The 22,247-nt window shown below is 40.2% G+C and overlaps 1 protein-coding gene across 1 annotated transcript in view; it reads right to left on the bottom strand.

Moving 5' to 3' along the window:
- LOC117821952 (vitamin D3 receptor A) overlaps positions 1–22,247 on the bottom strand; it is a 115,933-nt gene that overhangs the window by 23,052 nt on the left and 70,634 nt on the right. The window contains exons 3-4 of the mRNA XM_034696526.1: positions 15,699–15,846; positions 14,328–14,458 (exon numbers count right to left, since the gene is read on the bottom strand). Of these exons, the coding sequence (XP_034552417.1) occupies positions 14,328–14,458; positions 15,699–15,844 (277 nt within the window). The 5' untranslated portion in view covers positions 15,845–15,846. The remainder of the gene's footprint in view (positions 1–14,327; positions 14,459–15,698; positions 15,847–22,247) is intronic.

The following is a 22,247-nucleotide window of genomic DNA, read 5'->3' as shown; positions in this document are numbered from 1 at the left end:
TTCATGCTTCAGGAGCAGAGGCTGCAGGGAGAGAGGCACAGTGGTGCAGAATGGATTATACATACTGTTTATAGTGACTCTCTTAGGTTTGACAAGATGAGAGGCTCTCTTGGGAATTCCTGGGTTTGCGTGCCGCTTCCACGTGTCTCAGAGCATTACATTACTTTCTTATACCCTCAACACATTATTTATGGCAGATCAAAACAAATTTACTTCTTTCTGTATTGAATATAAAACACCATGTACTCTGACGTAGAGGACAAACATTGACATTTATACTTTTGGGAATTTTTGGCGTCCAACCAGGAAGTTTTAACCTCGGTGAAATTAAAATTTAAGGTAGTTAATAAGAATTCAGAAGAAAAATCTAAACTTTGATAAATCAATTGATTTGTAATTTTCTGAACAAGAGTTGATCAGATTGATTTTTCTCCTGTTTCTGATCTATTTGATAAACAACAACATTTTATCCACAAAATTAACTTCATTCAAACCTGAAAAGATAATTTTTCCTTTAACTGACTTGTATGTCTAATGCTGACTACTGAGGTTGTTTACTCGACTAAATGCGCACACAGCCTGAGCCAGAATGGCATTAAAACAAATCCACTTTGACCTTGAAATGTGTCACATTCAAAGGCTGTTACTGGGAATCCAGGCTCTGCTCAGGTGGAAGGACTCAACCTGGGACAACACAGGCCAGTGAGCACCTGAGCTCTCAGGGCCGGCTTCCACAACAGCTCCTGTCACTCAACTGATGGACTCATATCACGGGACTGGAAGAAAATACCACACCTCACATCTCACCTACTAGAGAGACAGCTAACTACGTCACAGTGGAACAACAATGTGGGGTCATAACAATTAGACAATTAGTGAAATGATGTAATGGCCCTGTCACACCTTGACGATTTAGCCAGCGTTTTCCCGACGTATCAAAATGCCTCTAAACGCTGACAGACGCTGAATTATCAATGTTTTTTGAGTTTTGGGCGTATACATAGCATATTCATAAATTAGGCCCAACTATAGTCCACTTGTGCAAAGAGCGGCAGCGTAATAATGCCGACAAAGTTTATAAAAAGGCTGTTAATGATGATGTATACGTTTTGAAATGAGATGCTCTTCATTGGTGATTAAAAAAGGTGTGGGTTATTAAAAACTCTGCAGTCTTTCTTTGTAAGAACATGATGAGCCGTGGAGAGTGTCAGAGGAGTGAAACCAGCAGGAACAACTTTACAAGAAGTTACACTTGTTGACTGCGCTTTCAGAAACGTAACATTTTGAACTTCATTTAATTCAACAGCAGCTTTATCGTTGAACACCAGCAGACTCTGACATGCTGGCTTCAGCTTCTGTTTCAGAGGCTCTGCTGTTTGACACTGAGTGAGGGCTCCAAGGCTTCTCACACTCACACACATGCAGACACACAGCTCTACGTGTGTGAACGCGTGTTAACCATCGCATAATGCACCTACAACTTATGGCAGGAGTATGCCGGACATATGATCCATACGCTGCATACGTGTGGCTGTATATGTATGGCTGTACTACGACGTATACCAGCGTGCTTCAGCGCTCTCTTAACTTATACAAAACTTACCTATAGCTTGTGTGACGTACACCAGAATACTCACCAATTTTTTTATACGCCGGCATATGCTGGCTAAATCGTCAAGGTGAGACAGGGCCAATACTGTGCAATAACAATAACAGACCTACAAAGTGTTATGAGCAATAAAAAAATGTACAAATTCTCAAGAATAAATTAATCTTTTTTTATTTTTTTGATGTTTTTAATAATGTCTCCCTTTTATATTTAACAAAATTTATATATATGTTTTATAGTGTTTATTTGTTTGTAATTTGTTGTATCATCTATCTTTTATATTTCATAAAGCTACCCGAAGAGCAACACACACAAACCTGTGCTGTTTTTAACTGGTTATTCTATCCTCTTTCATTGGTAACATCTCTTTGGGCCCACCTGTAACTTTATGCATAAAAATAATGAGTGCAGAAAATATCAGCAGAGAACAGCGCAGAGCTGAGAACAGTGTCTGACACCCCTGTGGTGAAAGTACAGTGTAGATGACAGAATGGCTTCCACCGAGCAGTGAGAAGAAATATTATGAAGTGAGTACTGAATATTTATCTGTGGAGGGAGGCTATTTATGGCTGAACGCAGAGGAAACACTCAGTTAGTCACTTCTCGGTCTATTGGTTCTCTGAAATTTAAGTTTCAGGTTAGAGTGCGGGCTGAGTGAGGAGATTTCTCTGCCTGATGTATCAGAGCCCTCTGAGATCTCTCCATACCTGAAGCACTGCACTGAACTCTCAACACTCTTCTGTTTAGTTTAGTAGGTTTAAGTGCAGTTGATATTTTTTATTCACAGAGTCGTCTGAGAAACTGATAGATGATGAACATCTGCATGTGTGCTGCAGAGTGGCCACTGAACATGTGGAGCAGGAAATCTGAGGGCTCTTAAAAGATTTTACAAAATGCAAAACAGGCGGCTCATATGATTAGTCTGAGGATTTTTTCGTGTGTGATAACATGTTCTGGAGAGATCGTTACGTCTCACACGTCTCTGCAAAGAATCAACTCTTTACTTCACACTGCATCACAGCCATCGTTTAGATTGAGTTGTAAGATTATATTGACACAGAACACAGACCATGTATGAAACACGTGTGCCTGCCAGCGCTAACTGAGCATCCCACCCACGCACTGTAAATGCTCACATAACTAGTATGTATTGTAATATATTGTGACATGCACTTTTCAGGTTTGCCTCAGAACATGATGTTTCTGTTGAGAGCAGAGAAAGATGCAGGATGCGGGTTATGTCATCAGGGCTTCATGCTGCTGTCAACAATAAGAACACACATGCTTCCCAGGCACTCGGAAAACTGTGCAAATAATAGAAACACACAGGGAGAGCAATGGTTATATACTCAGCATCAATAGTTTACTTGGGAACAAGGACCTATTCGATGATCAAATGTTGTATCTCATTTGCGGTATCATGCACATGGCCTCTCCTCTTTATTTAATTACATCGATCTAAGAATAGAACGCAGAGCGGACAGAAAGGAAAAATACTTTAAAATGAATGTGCAATAACACAAAATAGCAAACCCTAGCTGTGTGTTTCATTACGTGCAGTAAAGCAATGACCCCTGAATGCCTCGGCCCATATTATCCCTTTGACTCTCTGCCACAGTGACCGATTACCCATGAAGCACTCAACTGTGCAGACAGACAGCCAGCACCACTGCCAAACAGAGACAGGCCAAGAGCCACGAGGTCACGACATGCGCAGATACAAGACAGATCTGACGCTCTGTTAGCTAAAGACAAAGTGTCTCACTCTGACGATTACACTGACGTTAAACTTAGCTCCACAAAACCATGCTATTTGTTGATGTTTGTGAGCACGGCACTCAGCTTTACTCCAGGAGAAAGAAACCTTGTTCCTTCTGACTTAATGCAGAATTTAAGCTCCTTACACTTTTGCTTTGCTGTGGAGGGAGTTTTAAAGTCAGAGGCAGCTTCTTGCCTGATGCATAGACATGTGCAACAAACAATATAAACAAATATCCAAAAACATAAACTATTAAAAGAAAATAAAACAGGATGAATCCAAACTTTAATCGTCCATTTAAAAAGCAGAATGTATAAAAATGTCACATGACTTTTTTAGTAAACTTTAAAAAAAGGAGAAGGGCCTCAGGGGTTAAAAATACAATAAAATCCAGTACAACCTGCAGTCTTAATTAAAATCTGATTTCAGTGAGATTTAGAAGAGGCTCCTGAGCTCCCTGTCCTCAGGCAGGGTGTCCCAGAGTCTGGGAGCACTAATATTAAAGGCTCAGTTAACATTGGCTTCAAACACATGGTATTGAGAGCTCATTGAGGGGACTTAAGGCCAGATTATGAATAACTTGTAACCTTAATTATGGACATTTTAAATCGATCCTCAGTTTGACTGGTATCCAGTGTAGGGCAGCTAAAAGCAGAGTGATGTCTCAAACCTCCTCTTACCAGTGGAGGAGTAACCCTCTCTAATTTAGTCTAAACGGTTGACCTGTTTTAACGTCTTCATCTGCTTCTGAATCATTTGTTTTCTGAAAATGTCAATAAAATATGTTGTCATGTGGCAAGCTACAACTCTTAGCTTTCATAAAGCCAAGCACATACTTGTATCAAAGGAATAAAAACACCAAATAAATACCTCCTTTACAGTAACTGCTAATCTCAGAAACCAGCGACATGGCACGGTGAAGACTAAATTAAATAGTGCTCAGCTCAGGCACTTCATACTAACTGCTGGTTGTGTTCCCTTGAAGCTGTAAACAGCTATATTTGAAGTGGATTTTCACTGATTGCACTCTGGGTCGCGACCACAGAAGAAGAGTTACATAACCGCATAATGTGGTGAAGCAGACAACAACAACAACAACAACAACATTTTGGCTACACAGGCTTAAAAGGGCAACTGAATAAGTCTGACTGCAAAGCTAACCAAAGGATTTACTTGGCTTTCATCGTTTTTTAACCCACCGTCATTAATTAGGCTTTGGCTGCACTCCAGTGTCCATCCTGCCCCTGAGCCAGGAGCGGACTGCCCAAAAACCACTCCTTGTGGTGAGGACATCCAAGAATGCAGCACCAAGCACGATCATGAATAGGCACAGTTTGGTCAAAGTTTGGCACAGTGCGTCAGAGCGGCTATTCTGAGGCAGGGAACATGATTGAACCAGTCAGCCTCCAGCCAAGTTTGAGCCCTGCGTGGCATCATTAAGGCAGGAGTCCACAAAAAACAACACACCATCAAAAGGAACATCTTGACCACCCCGCAGCTCTTGGCAGACCCACAGCAGTTTACCAAGAGAAAAAAGTTTGCTGTTTGGAAAGTGACTGATTGGATGTGTGGATGTGGTGCCCTGCATGGCAGAGAGGGGCAAAGAGAGAAAGACAAACAGTCCAGAGAGGGGGGATGAGGCGGGGTGGGTCATAAAAAAAAAATGAGGGCTGGACCAAACACCAGAGCCACTGAGAGAGGGGGGAAAGGCAGAGTCTCCCTGTCGAGGAGGCCAAAGTTTCACAGCAGGTTTACTCATTAACTAGCAGAGTGACCAGCTTCACACAATGGATTCAGCTCACTCTCAGATTTGGTGTGATATATGTCACGCTGGATTTGGTGCAGGGCCAATATTTTTTTAACGCTGTCGCCCCGGGACTGGCATATCTAAGGGGTGAATTCAGGTCAGTCAGGCGTCAGGGCACCCTCACATGCTGAGTGTGACGCTAAAGGACTTATCAATACATCACAATGGAAGCGTGCAGGGAGGCAGGAAGGCGGGGAGTAAAAACACAATAGGTAGCGCCGCATTTGTTGGTTTTAAATTAATGTGGCCTGGGTCCTTTCCAAGCGTGCACAAGCGTTTGCATCAAACATTTCAGTATGTGTGCTTCATTTTACTGTTATGAGCGATTGCTTAAACAAATCTACTCTGAAAGGTTTCAATATGTAAAACAAAAAAATTAGGGAGCATGAGTTAAACTGTTAACACCAACATATCTTCTGAAATTTCAAGGGGAGTTCCCTTGTTTTGAAAACCTCAGACTTTTTCATGTTGTGTAAATGATATGTAGGTTTGAATCATTCTAGAAATGCCTCAGCTGGCAGTTTGGATGCGGCTGCAAAGCCTGCAACATAATCCTCGTTTACAAATGCTCTCGACCGAGTGCCACTTCAGAGGGACTTCAGCACGGTCTCTAAAGGGCTCACTTTTGGACACAGATTGGCTCCTTGTGTACAAAATATACATAATAAATGTCACACAGTATAACAGAGTTTCCCACAGAATCATGCTGTGGCGGGGAGCCGGTGACTGGGGAGGTGGTGTTGAATATACTGAAATGCATTACCCTTTTGAAAATGCATGATGTCTTTTATCTGTGAATCATATTGTCAGATGGGTTTATGTGTTGTTGTGCTTTTTGCTCAAAATTGTGTTCACAAACGTCTTCAATTTGCTCAACTTACTTTTGTTTTCGTGTCTATTTCGCGCGCTCATAAAACCACACTGACAGCTTTCCTCTTGTGTGGTGTGTCCCGCCTGCCTCCTACCGTTTCCCATTCCGTTTAGTGTTTGATCTTTTGACAAAACTCAGCAGCAGTCCTTTTATAACAAAATAACATGACTCACATTTGTGAAGTTTCACTCAATAATCAATTACAGGTAACCCACCTGTGGATGAGGCTTCTTAATGATGTGGCTAACCCCCAATTTCTACAGAATGCGCTGCGTCACGTCTCTGCTCCGTTTCGGGAGTGTGCCCCTGCGCCGCTCCACCAGAGATACACTTCGAGTCTATTTTCGATAGAGCCCGCGCCCAACACGCGTCAGTTTGCACAGAAAATATCAACCTGGACAGGAAGTCAGGCACGAGGATCGCATGCAACATCCGCCAGTTTGAAAATAAAACATCATATACGGACTCCTGACTGTTTAAAGATGGTAGAGATCAGAAATTCTCATCGATTATGGAAGTAAGCTACAAACAGCCACATATCCGTGATCCAGGTCGACTACAACAGGCCTTTAAGACAAAGGGTAACAGGACAATCAAGTATCGCAGAATTATTCATATTAAACTAAACCTGCAAAAACAAAACTTTATAGTTATGCAAGATACTCAGTGACGATACAAGCACTAAAGTAACAGAATACTATCCAAATGAGCCGTAATTCAACCACAGAAAGGCTCTGTAACCTGTTGTTAGTATGTTGTTCTCTCTATACTGAACCCAGCTGATCCTGGCTGCTCTGAGCTGCACTACGCTCCAAATATGCGTCCTGTGTAGCAGGGCACAAGCCATCAGACGGGACAAACACGCTTCGCATCCGTAACGCAACGCGACGCATCCTGTGTACATTTGGGGTAAGAGTGCAGAATGATATCAACAGCAACCAGCTGCACATTACTTTTAAACAGTGATATGAGAATTTAACGTGTTACACTTCAGTCAGTGCACCAACAGGAGGGACTTACTCCAGGACCTCTCTCTCTGATGACCTGCAGAGCACGAGTCAGGAGCTGCAGGTCATCAGACATGAAGGGCAGACAGCCATGGAAGATTGTCTAAACCATCGATCGCAGACTATAATCTAACATGAACATACAAACAGAAATGTTAAAATGGCTGGCAGTACTTGGACAGCTGGGGAGTCAGAGAGAGAGAGAGACAGAGAGAGAAAGAGAGATACAAGATGCTTCATAAAAACAAGACACATCTGTTTCGTAGATTTCTTCGAGCCACCAGACTCTATTGACAAACGGAGCATTTGTACCTTGCAGAGCAGGTGCTGCCTCGATCAGGTTTTGTTTTTTATCTAGTCAGCCAAACTAGTCATCAAAGCTACCTCAGCTACACAAGAACACAAAGAAACTATCCCATCTAAGCAGCACATTTTCAGCAACGCCTTTCCTCTGTCAGGTGAAATTACAGTTTTTTCAAAGGAGTCTGGTTTCTTCAAGGTAAACAAAGTAGAGGCCATTTTTATTCACAAAGAAAAGTATCTTATTCTTTATAAATAAGTCTAAAAGGATCCTTTCCATAAGGTTGTTTAACACTCTTCTGAACTTGCAGGGGGGGAAAGCATTCTTCTAGACCAATTTGAAAATGTTTTGAGCCTCCTAGTCTTTCACACAACAAACCGAAGAAGAGCAAAGTTACAGAAAAAAAAGGATTCTTTGATTTGAATAATACTAAGCTTAATATTCTGTGGGACCAGCCTTTGTTTTCTGGTTGGGTATACACCTCCATCTGAAATGTATTAGGTCAAATTAAGCATCTGGCACTTATGGAAATGCAGGTCTGAAGGTTGTCAAAGAGAAAGAGCACAAAGGACTGCAGAGAGAGGATGAAGAATATGAATTAGGGGAGGCAAATGGAGGGCAGCACCGCAGGAGAAGCTTTGCTACTGAAAGGCTCCAGGGGCGGGAATTCATTCATCTAAAGGCTAAAACATTTCACAAACTCTCCTGTGATTCAAATCCAGTTACAGATACACACCCGCGCAAACATACAAACACAGCGAGCATGCAAATAAACTCACACGCACACACCAGCGGGGAGGTCTTTTCCTGGCATCTCTCTAACTTCTGTCAAACAAGGACAGCGTAGGGGTGTTTACTACCAGCTCAGCTGGCACGGCCCACACACACACACACACACACACACACACACACACACACACACACACACACACACACACACACACACACACACACACACACACACACACACACACACACACACACACACACACACACACACACACACACACAGTTGTGATCTGAATAGTGGTGAAGCTTAGACAAAGCTGCCAGTATAAGAGAGAATAACAAAGGCAGACAAACACTACTCTACAAAAACAGAATGTTACTGGGTTGTAATCGTTATTGTGAGGACACTTTCAGAAGAAATGTTCTGTCTTTCAAAGAAAAGAGGAGAGTTATTCTATAAAGATGGATACTTTCTGCTGGTGCCACAAACGACTGTGAAATGAGTACAATGGGTAATGGACTGTTCTTATGTGGCGCTTTTTGTAGCTCCTTCGACCACTTCAAGAGCTTTTACATGGCATGTCACATTCACCACATTCGTACAGTGAAGGCAGAGACTGCTGTGTGAGGTGGCCATCATCCTTGAAGAATGTGCTTCACGCAGCGCTGGCTGTGCAGCAATTTGTGGTTCAGTGTTTTTGCCCAAGGACACCTCGGCATGTTGACTGTGGGAGCTAAGACTGAACTGCTAACCAATAACTATACCATAAATAACTACACTACCAGTCAAAAGTTTGGAAACACCTAATCATTCAAGGGTTTGTATTTATTTTAATGATCTGAAACACTGTGGATTAATACTGAAGACATCAAAACTATGAAAGAACATATATGGAATTATTGAATGTACAAAAAAGTGTTCAACAAAGCAGAATATGTTTTATATTTTAGATTCTGGAAAGTAGCCCCCTTTTTCCTTCATGACAGCTTTGCACACTCTTGGTATTCTCTCAGTCTGCTTCATGAAGTGGTCTCCTGGAATGGTTTCTGATTAACATGCGCCTTGTCAAGAGTTCATTTGTGGAATGATTTGCCTTCTTAATGTGTTTGAGACCACCAGTTGTGTTGTTCAGAGGTAGGGTTAGTACACAATGGATAGCCCTATTTGACTACTGTCGTAATCCAGATTAATGTAAAACCAGATTATTTCATAGTTTTGATGTCTTCAGTATTAAAGTACAATGTTGAAAATAATTCAAATAAATAAAAACCATTGAATGAGAAGGTGTGTCCAAACTTTTGACTTGTAGTGTATATAATATATAACTATATGTACTACTATACTATATAGACTGTTTACAAGACACGGACAAAGCCTCTGGTATTCTTTCTAATGGCCATCAGGGAACAACTCCAAGTTTAGGTGTATAAAAAAATGAGCCTACTTTTTATTTGATGAAGTGCCTCAACATTATTCTGAATGAGTTCATGATCTCATTAGCCGTTTTCAGACCTCCTCTGTGCATGTTCATTTTGTGCTTTTCGATCACGTTAAGAAAAGCTGGATGATGAAGCTGGGAATGCGTCATGAAGAGGGCAGCTGCAACCTTGAGAACAACAGTATAACTGAGCAATCTTTCAGAGAGAATAGATTCACGATGCACACTAATTAAAAAAGCTCTCTGGCTCCAGAATAAGAGCTTCAACCATGTGATGTCGAAGGGCGTCCACTTCAAAGTTCATGGCAGAGATATGCACAAAACATGTCTGAGTTATACTGTATGTGCGGTCAGAAGTCTGTCATATGAGCAACATGTCACAGGACCGAAGGCGTACAAAAACAAACAACAACATAAAGATCAATTAAAACAACACAGAAGGCTCCTCTCCTCCTGCTGCTGCTGTGCATATGAATTTGTGTGCTTTGGCTCGATTCCAGCAGAGAAACAAAGACTGCGTCCTTTTTTGTTTTTGGTGAGGATTTTTCATTTTCTATAAACAAACAGTCCGTGGTACACCTTCATCCTGGCCTCAGTGTGTTTGCTCATTTTCAAGGCGACCACAGCTTTGGTTTTATATCCGCACAACAAAACAGAAACACAGAACAAAAGAAAACCTACATCAAAATGAGGGACACACAACGATGGTTATTGGGGCTTTACCTTCAGGTCTAATTTAAGTTTTTCAAAAAGGAGGAAAAACGTCAGGGATGTGGTGGGCTACATGCAGTCGGGGGACAGGGATAGAGGAACATTTCGGGCATCTGTGCAACAGGCTCCAGTCAAGTGTGGCTGCTCCCTGTGTGACAGCGCTTTTCTGTAATTCTCACTTCATAAAGACTGTCTGTTTTTACAGCTGTGAATGTAGATGAAACAAGGCGTTGTGACTGTAACAAAGAAAAGCCATATTAAGTGAATTAGAGTACAAACTTCACTTAAGTCATGCCTGCACCTTTAAGAAAAAGAATCATTTTCTTTTTACCAAAATAAATCTGCAGATTTGCACAACACAAAGAGTTGCTGACTTAAACACCAGGATGCAAATGATTAGTTTAATGTGCACAAGTATATGCACAGACGTATGTGTGGTTCCTTTGAAGCTGCCTTGCGGTTGTGGCCAAGATTTAATAATGATAACTAGAGCAAGAATAGGTAGGGCATAATAAGATTTTAACAATGCACATCACTCCAATATGAGACTGCAGATGAACACAATACCTGCTGCCTTCAGCTGACTGTGATGGGAATTAATCAGAGCTAATAATGAGAATTATGCTTTTAATGTCAGACAGTAATTGCTGGCGTATTATCCTGCTTTCTTCTCAGCGTCATCCCTGAGAGGGTTCTGCTTATGCAATAACAGCTGGCTTTAATTAAATAACTATCTTCAACTGAGTATCATTGCAGTGTCAAGATGTGTGAGGGCATTAAGTAAGTCTGAACAAAGCTGCTGTATTTAAGATGTTTACAGTGTTTGTGGTAGGATGGCTGCACACACACATACACACACATACACACATAAACATTCCACAGTAAGTAAGGAACGCTCTACAAATGGTGTCTTGTAGCATCACACAATGTTCTCATGTTCTTGTCACCTCAACACATTTTGGACGAGCTAAAATTATAATCTGAAACAATCATTATCCTAATCTTTACCTTAACTCTTAAATCTACTGGTGTACACCATAGACTGTATAAATAATGTTTTGAAGCCAATCATTGGTGGGAGCCATTTTGGAAATGCTGAAGTCAACATAACTTCTGTGGAGCTAGTGTGAGGTAAAGAGGCGGGGTTTGAGCCTCCTAGCCAACAGCTACAGTGTTCCCGCCTGTCAGTCAAGTCAGTCATGTCCTTAAATGGGCAAAACTCGTTTTGAACCAGGCTATAAACATGTTTATTTCTGCTACAAAGATCGTCTTTTTGAATGGGTGTGTGGTTTCCGGTGATTCTGCAGCCAACCTCAAGCTGACCCTCAATGAACTGCAGTTTATAACACTTTGGCATGGGCTTCATATTAATTGAGTATCGATTCATTGTTAAGAGCTTACTCGAACACATGTTCTTGTATAGATTTTATATCACGTGGAACAAACATCATGTGGTCTCATTTTTCGTTCAGCTATCAGGGAGGTGTTTTAAGTTTGAAGCATGTTTCAATGTGAATCAGCTGGTTGAGGGTGTAAAATTCCCTACTTTAAATTTCCTAACTTATCTAAATATTTTAAGACCTTAATTTCATGTTTAACCCGGTTGGGATTCTATTTTGCATAACAACCAGCTCACCACACATGATCTCTTACATGATATATTTTGGTGTCAGAGGACACACATCCAGGGTTAAAGGGAAACATTTCACCTTAAGTGTCACTGAGGTTTCATCTATGAAATCAGTCCTGCAGAACTCCCATGTTTTAAAGGGAGTCCCCAGGGAGTACAGTGGACTTCCTCCGTCCCATGAACATGTATGCTCGCTGTGAGGAACAAAGAGAGCATTATACACCGACAAGTCTCACTCTCTCTCTCCTCCCGCTCGCTTGTCTCTGCTCTTTTCTCAATGAAGCACAGACACTCTAGTGTCATGTGGCTAATTGTGGTAAACACTGTGATTATCATCAGTCTGAACCCTGCCCGACATCATCTCAGTTTCACACAAACATACACACCACACACACACACACACACACACACACACACACACACACACACACACTGTCTGTTTGTGAATGAAATGTGGGCCAGACCATTGTGTGTCTCTTTGAAGAAAGAGACCCATTGTTGATCTGGACATTAACCCCCCTGGCTTCCTTCCTTCTTTCCTTCCCTTGCTCTCGCTCTCATTCTCCTCTTGTCATCATACAGTTGTCATGGTTATAATGATGCTCTGCTGCTGATGCTTCTTCCTTCATGTGAGAAATGTTGCTAAAAATTTAAGCTCACCACCGACTTACAAACCTTTTAACCACGAGAAAAACTATTGTATTCCTCCATGTCTGAGAAGATAGGATGCAAGACGAATGATGTAATAACTATTGCATATAATGTGATATTAAATGGCCATGCATATTACAGACAGATATTACAGTGTTGCTCATTATTAATCAGTTGTGACAAGGTGTCATTTTGAGTAAACATGGCGTGAGGTGATGTTTCATTCTCCATTCACGGTACCTTCTTCTTGTATTACAACCTGTCACTGTATTCATAACCTCCATGTTTAGGAGCAGAGCTGAGTCAAGCTACATCAGAAAACATGCAGAACAATTCAATTTCATCCACTTCAGGAACATGACTACCCTTCATGCAAACTGCACTAATAATGGAACCTTAAATACTGCACGTCTTCTTCTGAATCTGACCTGGGCCTGAGTTTGCCATATGGTGCATCCTGCCTTTTGAATATCTACTACTGCCTGACTCCTTCATGTGGTTCAGATCGTTTTACACCCGACCACTGATTCAATTGGCTGCTGCTCTTCCTTGATGTCTTTTAATGTTACACTGAAAGGTTTGCAAGCAGAAAACTGCACCATGCACTTAGTCCATCCTACACTGAGCCTGCGTTTGGTGAAGCCTTCTGTAAAGAGCGTTACGAGGAATATACAAAATCATGTCATTTGTACCTTTCTTTAAGTTATTATTATTATTATTATTATTATTATTATTATTATTATTGTTGTATTATTAGTAGTAGTATTTATATATGTTTATGTTCACTTGTAATTTTATTCATTTTATTGATTCGTTTCTGTCATCATTTTTGATTATCCTCTGTGGACGATGTGTTGTCAGAACTTATTGTTTTATGATATTGTAAAAAAAATATGACAACTAATAATAATTGTGGTCATAAGATGTAATAATAATAATAATCACAATAAATAAATAATAATAATAATGATCATAGGTTATACATAAAACATAATACATAACAACTCATAATAATAACAATAATAACAAAGAGACACAAAATCATCTCTATTGGATATTATGATGATGATTATGGATGGGATGGAAAAAATGAAAAAAAAAAACATCAACAAAACAATAACAGTCAAAATGGGTACTCGATAAATTGCTTCGTTTCCAACACTTTAAGATGAGTAAAAACGTTTGCTTTTGTGTTTTGGTTTTAAATATTGCATTAATCATAAGCTGCTCTATAACCAGCTACATCCATACCTGCTACTCAATGTGTGTGTAGAAATTGAGCACCAGCCCAAAATACTGTAAGGTGAAGTGCATCATTTATAAAAGTGAAAAGGAGCATCAATGGCTGCTTTTCATGTCATCTTGAAGCAGCATCAGGAGCAGCTGCTCTCCAACACTTCAGATGCATAAATGAATATTACATCAAAGGAATATCAGGAGGAGGCAGAGTGTTGCACCCTGACCTAATATCACCTCAGCATCAACCTGCACAAATCTTATCTGCTGCTCACTCATGGCAGTTTTGTGTTCCATCTGCTTTTTCATGTGAATGTGAGTCTGCAGATCTAGGACTAACAGAGTTTTATAACACTGGTATAAATGGGCTCATGTGTTACATGAAGAAATGTGTTGTTACTATATTTTTTACACATCCTGTGATCCTGTGACCAAGTTAGAACTTGCTCTGTCTCAAAATGAAATGATTCAAATCAAGTCAAATCAAACAACCATCCTCTGTTTAAGCTAACTCTGCACCTGTGGAACCCTAGCACAGCTAACAGTTCAGATCAGCGCTGAGAAAAGGAGGACTTACACTCTTTCATCATGCCGATGTCGATGCAGCGTTTGAGGCGACAGGCCTGGCAGTGACGCCGGTTGTCCTTGGTGATGGTGCAGCTCCCGTTGAATGGACAGGTGAAGGAGGCTTTACGCTTCATGCTGCGTCTGTGGGGTTTCATTCAGAATCAATTATTTCACATGGATGCAGGGAACAAGAAGAGGAGGACTGTGTTTCATACTGAAGATACTGATTAAGTAATCGTAAACAATACATGTTGATATGCATTTATTGAGAAATAAATGTTTGCCTCTTGAAGACTCGAACATTTGTACAGATGTTTTCATAAGTCTGGTATTCTTCCCTCTCGTGAACGTAAATACAGTTTGACACAAAATAATGAAATTCAAATGATGGAGGCCAGTTTAACAAACATGTAAACTACAAAGTGGATCATTAAGATGTTGTTAAGAATTCCTGTCTGACACCGACAATGGAAACTGAACATGACCATGTTTTACGCACATTTCACCTTCAAACATTACATTTTTAAACTCTACCTACTCACTCCTCACAAAATATTAACCACAGTTTGATTGAAAGGGAAGTCTTTTCTTCCTCCTTTAGGCTCAGAGTGAGATTTATTATATAATGAATGAAAAAAAAGAGTAAACGTGTGTGTTTGTGAATGAAAAAAGCAAGAAGTGGAAAACATCAGGACTATAGATGGACTGAATAATGTATTTAGTTCATACTCCCAGGCTGTACACGCAGCAAGACAGAAATAAACAGACTGCACTTTTACTCAAACCTTTGTATAATTGAATCAGGCTGTCGAACACACAAACACCTCTTTATTATATGAATTATGAATCAATGCATGTTTGAGTTATGGCCAAAGGCAACTTGATAAGAAGCATGGCGCAGTGTCCTAAAGCAATAATAAAATTAAATGAAACATTTGTTATAAAAACATAAATCATTAAGAAAAAGTCTTATAAAATATAGGGCTTTCAAAAGCTCTGAATATTTAGTACAAGTGGATGAAAGTAGAAATACTATCTAAAAGATGTTTACAGAGTTTACTTGACAAGTTTAACACCTGTCGCTGCTCACTGTAAGTAAAGTTCTTTGTACTTGATGGAAGAGAACAAGCTAAAGAAAGGATCATAACTGAACTCGCAAATGATAGTCTAAAATGTATTTAATTGTACAGAATCTGTTAAAAGTCTCCAGACTTGTATCTAAAACACACCTTCTTCATGTGGCAAGGCTGCTAATAATTCAGACGGACACGCACTTCATCATTTGAAACCCCAAAAAGAAGGAAAAAAGCCTCTAAAAACACACAAAAATGACATATAATATGAACACACGTATGCCAAATCAGGTGCTGCAGACTCTCACCTGAAGAATCCCTTGCAGCCCTCACATGTCATGGCGTTAAAGTGGAATCCGGTGGCCTTATCGCCGCACACGCCACAGATCCGCGGGGCATTGCGGTCAAACTCCTCCGGTCCGACCACCGACGTCGTCACCGTCATGGGCTCCATCACTGCAGAGCAAAGAGAAGAGAGAGGGGTTAGTTCATGCTCTTTGTTTCTGAGTGACACACATTAACGACAGGATGGAGCGAGAGGAATGTGTACGCTCTGAGTTTCACCAACCTGGAACAAAGCTTAAAAATCAGTGTGTCCCTGCGTGTGTGTGTTGTGTGGGAGTATTTTCCTCTTCTTATACAAACAGGTGTCGGGCCATTAGCATATTTAGCAAAAAGCACTGACAGCCACACTTTGCATCTCACTGCTATTGGCTGAATGACTCAGCACACAGGTACACCCCACACACACACACACACACACTCAAACACACCCCCTCACACACTCTCATGCATGCAGCCACAAAATGTGAAATTACAGAGTTAACCGGAAACTAAATTAATGACAGTGAGAGGGCCGATTGCCAAAGGCTGGGAAATGACTGATGCATTTAATACTGCCAAGATGAAATATACTCGACTCTGCTAGCTTTCAAATGCATACACACACACACACACACACACACACACACACACACACACACACACACACACACACACACACACACACACACACACACACACACACACACACACACACACACACACACACACACACACACACACACACACACACCATCTGGCAGTCCTCGATGAAATATACAGCAGCAGGGTATCACACACCAACGGGCCAACTGTGAACAAACTAATCCATACCAGGCTGCACAGAGATCCTGTGTCTGGAGACGGACTGAGAGGATGAGAACGTTTCAAAGAAGTCAAAATAAAGATCGCCAAGAGTGAATATTTCAGACTCAGAGGACTGACAAACACTCCAGCTTTATTATATCTAAATCCATTTCACCGTAGGTTTATACTTCAGCATTACTGACCATGAAAAAGAGCTTTGACTCAAACAAAAACATGTCTCATCTGGGCCAACAGTCGGTCTTTGAATGCTCAAATAAACAACCTGTTGTTTTATTGGGCTGCTTTTTTTTTATTTGTTTATACACTTCATTTCAGATTGTTTATAGTGAAGTTATAGACACGAACGAGCTGAAGGACAGAGTTTCTACTCGCAACCATCATGAGAAACTGGCAACAAACACTTGGTTACAGGTTGCCATACCAGGTTTAACATAGTTAATAAGCTGAAGGTGTTGCACCAAAAAAAAATACAACCCCAGTTAAAAAATTGTTGAAAAGTTGTGTAAAATGCATTCATTTTAAGTATAGCATTTTATTATGTTTTAATGATTTAACATTTCAGTAATTTATTATCTTAGAAAAGTATTTTATTTTGGTGATTTTATTTTCCTTTGTTGAGTTTTAACATCTTATTTCACCTCCAGTGTTTCCTCATTAATATATCATGACAGGGTTTCCTCAGTTTGTTCAGCAACTTCTTTTTTATTTTTCATTTATTTATTTACTTTATTTGTATTATTATTATTATTGTTGCATATATTGTATTCTTAACCTTAGGATTGTGGGGAGGTTTTGGGGCTGGGGTTGGGATTGGGAGTCTTTTTATTAAAATGTATATATATATATATATATATATATATATATATATATATATATATATATATATTGTTTTATGTACGGCACTTTGTGTTACAATGTCATTGTATGAAAAGGGCTCTATAAATAAGGGCTTATTTATTGATTGATTGATTGATAAAAACAACACAAGATAGTTTGTAAACCAATTTAAGCTTATATTTAATTGAAAAAGAGCAAAAATAACAAATCAAATGTTGCATTTAAACAATTCTATGGTTCAATAAAAAATATGTTGACATTATAAATTGAATGCCAGCGACTCGTTTCAAAAAAAGTTGGGACAAAGCAGAGATTAGGACATCCCTTGTCTAAATGCATTAAAAACAGCACATTTACATTGTACTACTTCAAATAAATATTCATTAAAATAAATAATAATAATAATAATAATAATAATAATAATAATAATAATAATAATAATAATAATAATAATAATAGAGGGTCTTCTTCACTCCTCTGGTTAACTGTTATTTTTGGAGACAAGACAAAGAGACGTGAGATTAAAGCTGGTCGTTTTGATAAAAGAGACCAAAGCATTTCCTACAAGAGAAACAAATACATGAAAATGTCTGATGTATAAACACAGGGTCAGTGCTTTTTCTTCTTTCTGGTATTGTTGTGCTTAAATAAATGGACATGAGCGCCAGACAAAGGACACTGTGTAGAACTCCTGTGTGTGTGTGTGTGTGTGTGAGTGTGTGTGTGTGTGTGTGTGTGTGTGTGTGTGTGTGAGAGAGAGAGGGGTCATTTGAGGCGAAGACGACCTAATGAGGACAAAGAGAGGAGGGGGAGACATGCGATGAACTTAGGCACGGCAGGGGTGGGGGCAGGGGGTGGGGGGATGGTCACGTGGATGCAGAGTATAGTCTGTGGGGAGCTGACGTGCTTAGAAGTAGAACTAAGATGATGTCAAACGAGGACAAAGAGATGGGAGGGATTGGCGTGACGGAGGGATGGATGGCCGAAGACAGAAATAATGAAAGGAGAGGCAGGTGAGAGAGCAAGTGAAGGACAAATGCAGGACGACTCCATTGGCTCTCAATAATGACTGGAAGCTTCGGCAGTGGTTCCCAGAAAGATACCAACACACATAGTCATGAAGCAGGAGCGACTGACTGTGAAGCATTAGTCCTTTTACCCACAAACCACCACTGCATGAGAGCAGGACACGCACAGACTCACACACTTCAATGCATCTGGTCTGGAGTCTCACTTTAATGCATGTGGACCGTCCCTGTATGGTGGAAATGTCAGCCCTGGAGGCTGCCTCATTCACAAACATGGAGGGGATTTCAGGGCACAGTGTGTGTTCACCGGGCCGATTGTTTGTTTACAGCATTAATCACCGTGTCACAAAAACAGCTTTCCTCTCCCGTCACAGCAGCAGGTGAATAATGAAAACATGGAGAGGCTGAAACGGAGAGGCAGAGTGTCAAACATCTCCACAGATTTACAAAAACAACAAACAAAACAACAAACAAGCTGCAGTTTCATTAGTGCTGCTGATTAACAACAGTGTGAACAGGCTGCAGGTCCCTAATTAACAACCCCAGAGTATTATTTATATTTTAATCACTCCTTCACTCCTGCCTTTCTCTCACTCATTCCTCATTTGTAACTCTGATGATAATTAGTGGTTTTTATTAATTTATTGACAGCATGATTAGTGACTGAGAACAATGAGAGATGGAAATACAGCTAAAAGTCTGCCCGCTGAGCAAAAAGTTTCTATTTCATGGGGTGCTGGTGGCCTAGCCGTCTAAGTGCCCCACGTATAGAGGCTATAGTCCTCGCCGCAGAGCCCAATCAATAAAGGATTTTTTCATCAGTTAGTAATTATGCTTTTGGCATTAGACAATATTGAAAAGCACCAAAGCCTGTTAAAAACAGACCTCTAGTCATATTGTCAACCAGAAGCTGCCACACAAAACCATCCATTCAATTCACCATAGAAGAAGTAAAGAGAGGGAGCGTCTGTAAAGTCAACAAGCTGCCAAACTGATAAATGAGGAGTTATTCTCTGATTGTTTGATTGTGGTTACTCTCTAAGAATTTACAAACACGTCCACACCGCTGCTTTAATGGTGAAGGAAGGTGCAGGATTTTATTGATTGGCTGCTGGAGTCACCTCTTCCTCCCTGCTGTGTGTGACAGTCTGCCCTTCATCACAGCCACTACACCACTAACTGTTCTAATTCACAGGTCGGCAAATACTGACGTTTTCTGAGGTCCTTTCAGAATCTATTACAGACACACTTTAAGCTGCTGCAGACAGACTGAGAGCAGATGATGTCACCTGGTTTCTGCAGACAGTTGACTGGAGATACACAGCACTGTATGATGACTGATGACCAAGAAACGACTGAATTAATGTGAAAATTAGATGATACAGGTAGTACACACTGCAGATACACACACCTCCTCTGGAGTATGAATGATAATTAAGAGGAAATATTTTACTTTGGTTACACATAATATGGTATTTATTTTGCCTTTCATTTTTATGAACAGCATGTGAAATGTTGATTCATGCTCAGTGACTATTTCTCTGTTAGCCCAATGAATATACTGGCCACTTTCTCAAAGACATGGAGCTTTTAGTCATTTATGATCATATGGTGCTATTTGTACTTTTCTTTTTTTCTTTGTGTTTTGGTTTCTCTTCTCCCTTTTTTATTTTCATTATATTATTTTTTTTACTTTATTATATTTATTGTTTAATCTTGATCTTTTTAGGGAGCCTTTTTAAAATCTGACAAGGGACTACCGATGTAAACTATCCTTTTGGCTAATTCTGGCATATTTACAAAAAATGTTAAGTAATATGCATGTTCCTTTTAAAGGAAAAAATAAAAATAAATGTCCAGGTTTAAAATCAAATACATCAAAATTAAACTGTTTTCGGGTGCTCAAGACTTTATATCTGTTGCGGTGGAATTGAAACATGTATGGATATTGTTTGATTTTCACAGGTTTTTTATCAAAGTTCAAAATTTGGTATTGTGGTAACTCTTAAACCAATATATGGAGTTAAAGTAGACTATCTTTGTGGCTTATGCATCAATTTGGCACCAATGAGACAACTGAAAGGTACCCAGAGGGCAGCTTAGACTGATAGATATTAAATGTGTCCCCTTCTTGTGCAGACCACTGTCGGCTAAGTTACATAATGCTGCAGGCTGCAGCATCGACGACAGGAAAAGTCATCCTTTTATTTCATGCTGTATGACCAGAGATTGCACGTCTCTTGTAAGTCTGTGATTAAGGAGCATCAGATAAGATACAGAGCTGTATAGAGAGCTGGGTGAAGGATAAGGTCTTAAATAAACCAGCAATCAATCGTCTGCTAATTCTTACTAAACCAACATTTCTCCGTTCATTTAGAAAAGATTTTTCAATTGTCTTATTTATTTGGATGCTTAGGTAACAGCTAATGACATCCATGCCAACAAAACAAATTGAGCTGAATTGATGGAGACAAGAGCAGAAATGTTTCTATTGGAAACACAACTCAGCTGTGTTTAATGGATTCTTCATGGAGCCTTTCTCATTCAAAGTGTGTGTGTGTGTGTGTGTGTGTGTGTGTGTGTGTGTGTGTGTGTGTGTGTGTGTGTGTGTGTGTGTGTGTGTGTGTGTGTGTGTGTGTGTGTGTGTGTGTGTGTGTATATAGACACTGGAGAGCGGATTTATTAACTGTTCCAGAGATAAGGTCACATCATGTCTTTTTATGAGGACAACACAATAACAACTGTATGTCTGTATGAGCTCCTGCATGAGCGTATGATGTATCACTTTAAAACTAACTTTAATTTCCCCGTACAACAACCGAGGATGCCTGAAGTCATCTGTAATAACCATGTGACTGACTTTTAGACCTGTTAAGGCATCTAGTTTGTGATCTCGCCAACACAGAACAGACGTGACAGTGTTGTGAAGCGTTACCTCCACTCTCTACCTTTGCCAGAGCATTTTTCAGAGCTCCACATGTCATAAAACTTTGAGTTCAGACCTGTGTTGTGTGGAAGGAGAACACACGTGGACTCTTTTGGTAATTAATTTAGACATCTTTCAAAATTTGATGACGTCCTTAAGAAGGTGCTGTATTCCATCCGGAGCCTCAGAAAGAACAGGGCGTCTTGATTTGATCTTTGACAAAAACGGTCTGTCTTGTTCTTTTTTTGAGTGATCAGTCAGAGTTGAAATGAGCTGGATGGACGTCAGCTTCTTTAATAAATCTGGAAAAATAGCTTGAGGCTGATATTTAGTGCTAGTCCTTGGAAACAGTGATATGATAAGTCCAAAAAATGTGCTGCTTTTTCTTGACATCGATCCGCTCAGCAGCACGTCAGCCAAGCAGCTGAATGACTTATTTTTGTGCTCTCAAAAAGTTGGATCCTGGGGTGCTGGTGGCCTAGTGGTCTAAGCGCCCCATATACAGAGGCTGCAGTCCTCGTCGCAGGGGTTGCCGGTTCGATTCCCAGCCGGTCGACCATTTCCTGCATGTCTTCCCCCACTCCCTACTTCCCACATTTCCTGTCTCTCTTCAGCTGCCAAAAAAATAATAATAAAATAAAAAGTTGGATCCTTCGTCATGGATGCATCGAGAAGACCTGGGTACCTGCCCCAAAGATGGCATCTGAGCTCCCTTGGAAAAATCAATTCTCAACTCAAAATCAACTCCAGCTCCAACATGTGTTTTCTGTGCAGCTCACTGAAGTTAACACAAGTAATACTGACAGTTTCTTTTCAGTGTGGTGTCGTAAGAAATGTCTCAATTACTTTTATCTGCTTGCAGAAAGATTTACAATAACAAATACCTCCATCCATAAAAAGTCCATAGCTGAAAGTCT

Source organism: Notolabrus celidotus, chromosome 11 (assembly GCF_009762535.1).
Source record: "Notolabrus celidotus isolate fNotCel1 chromosome 11, fNotCel1.pri, whole genome shotgun sequence".
Lineage (NCBI taxonomy): Eukaryota > Metazoa > Chordata > Actinopteri > Labriformes > Labridae > Notolabrus > Notolabrus celidotus.
The sequence above is the reverse complement of the archived record's forward strand: the minus strand, read 5'-3'. Positions and strand labels throughout refer to the sequence as shown.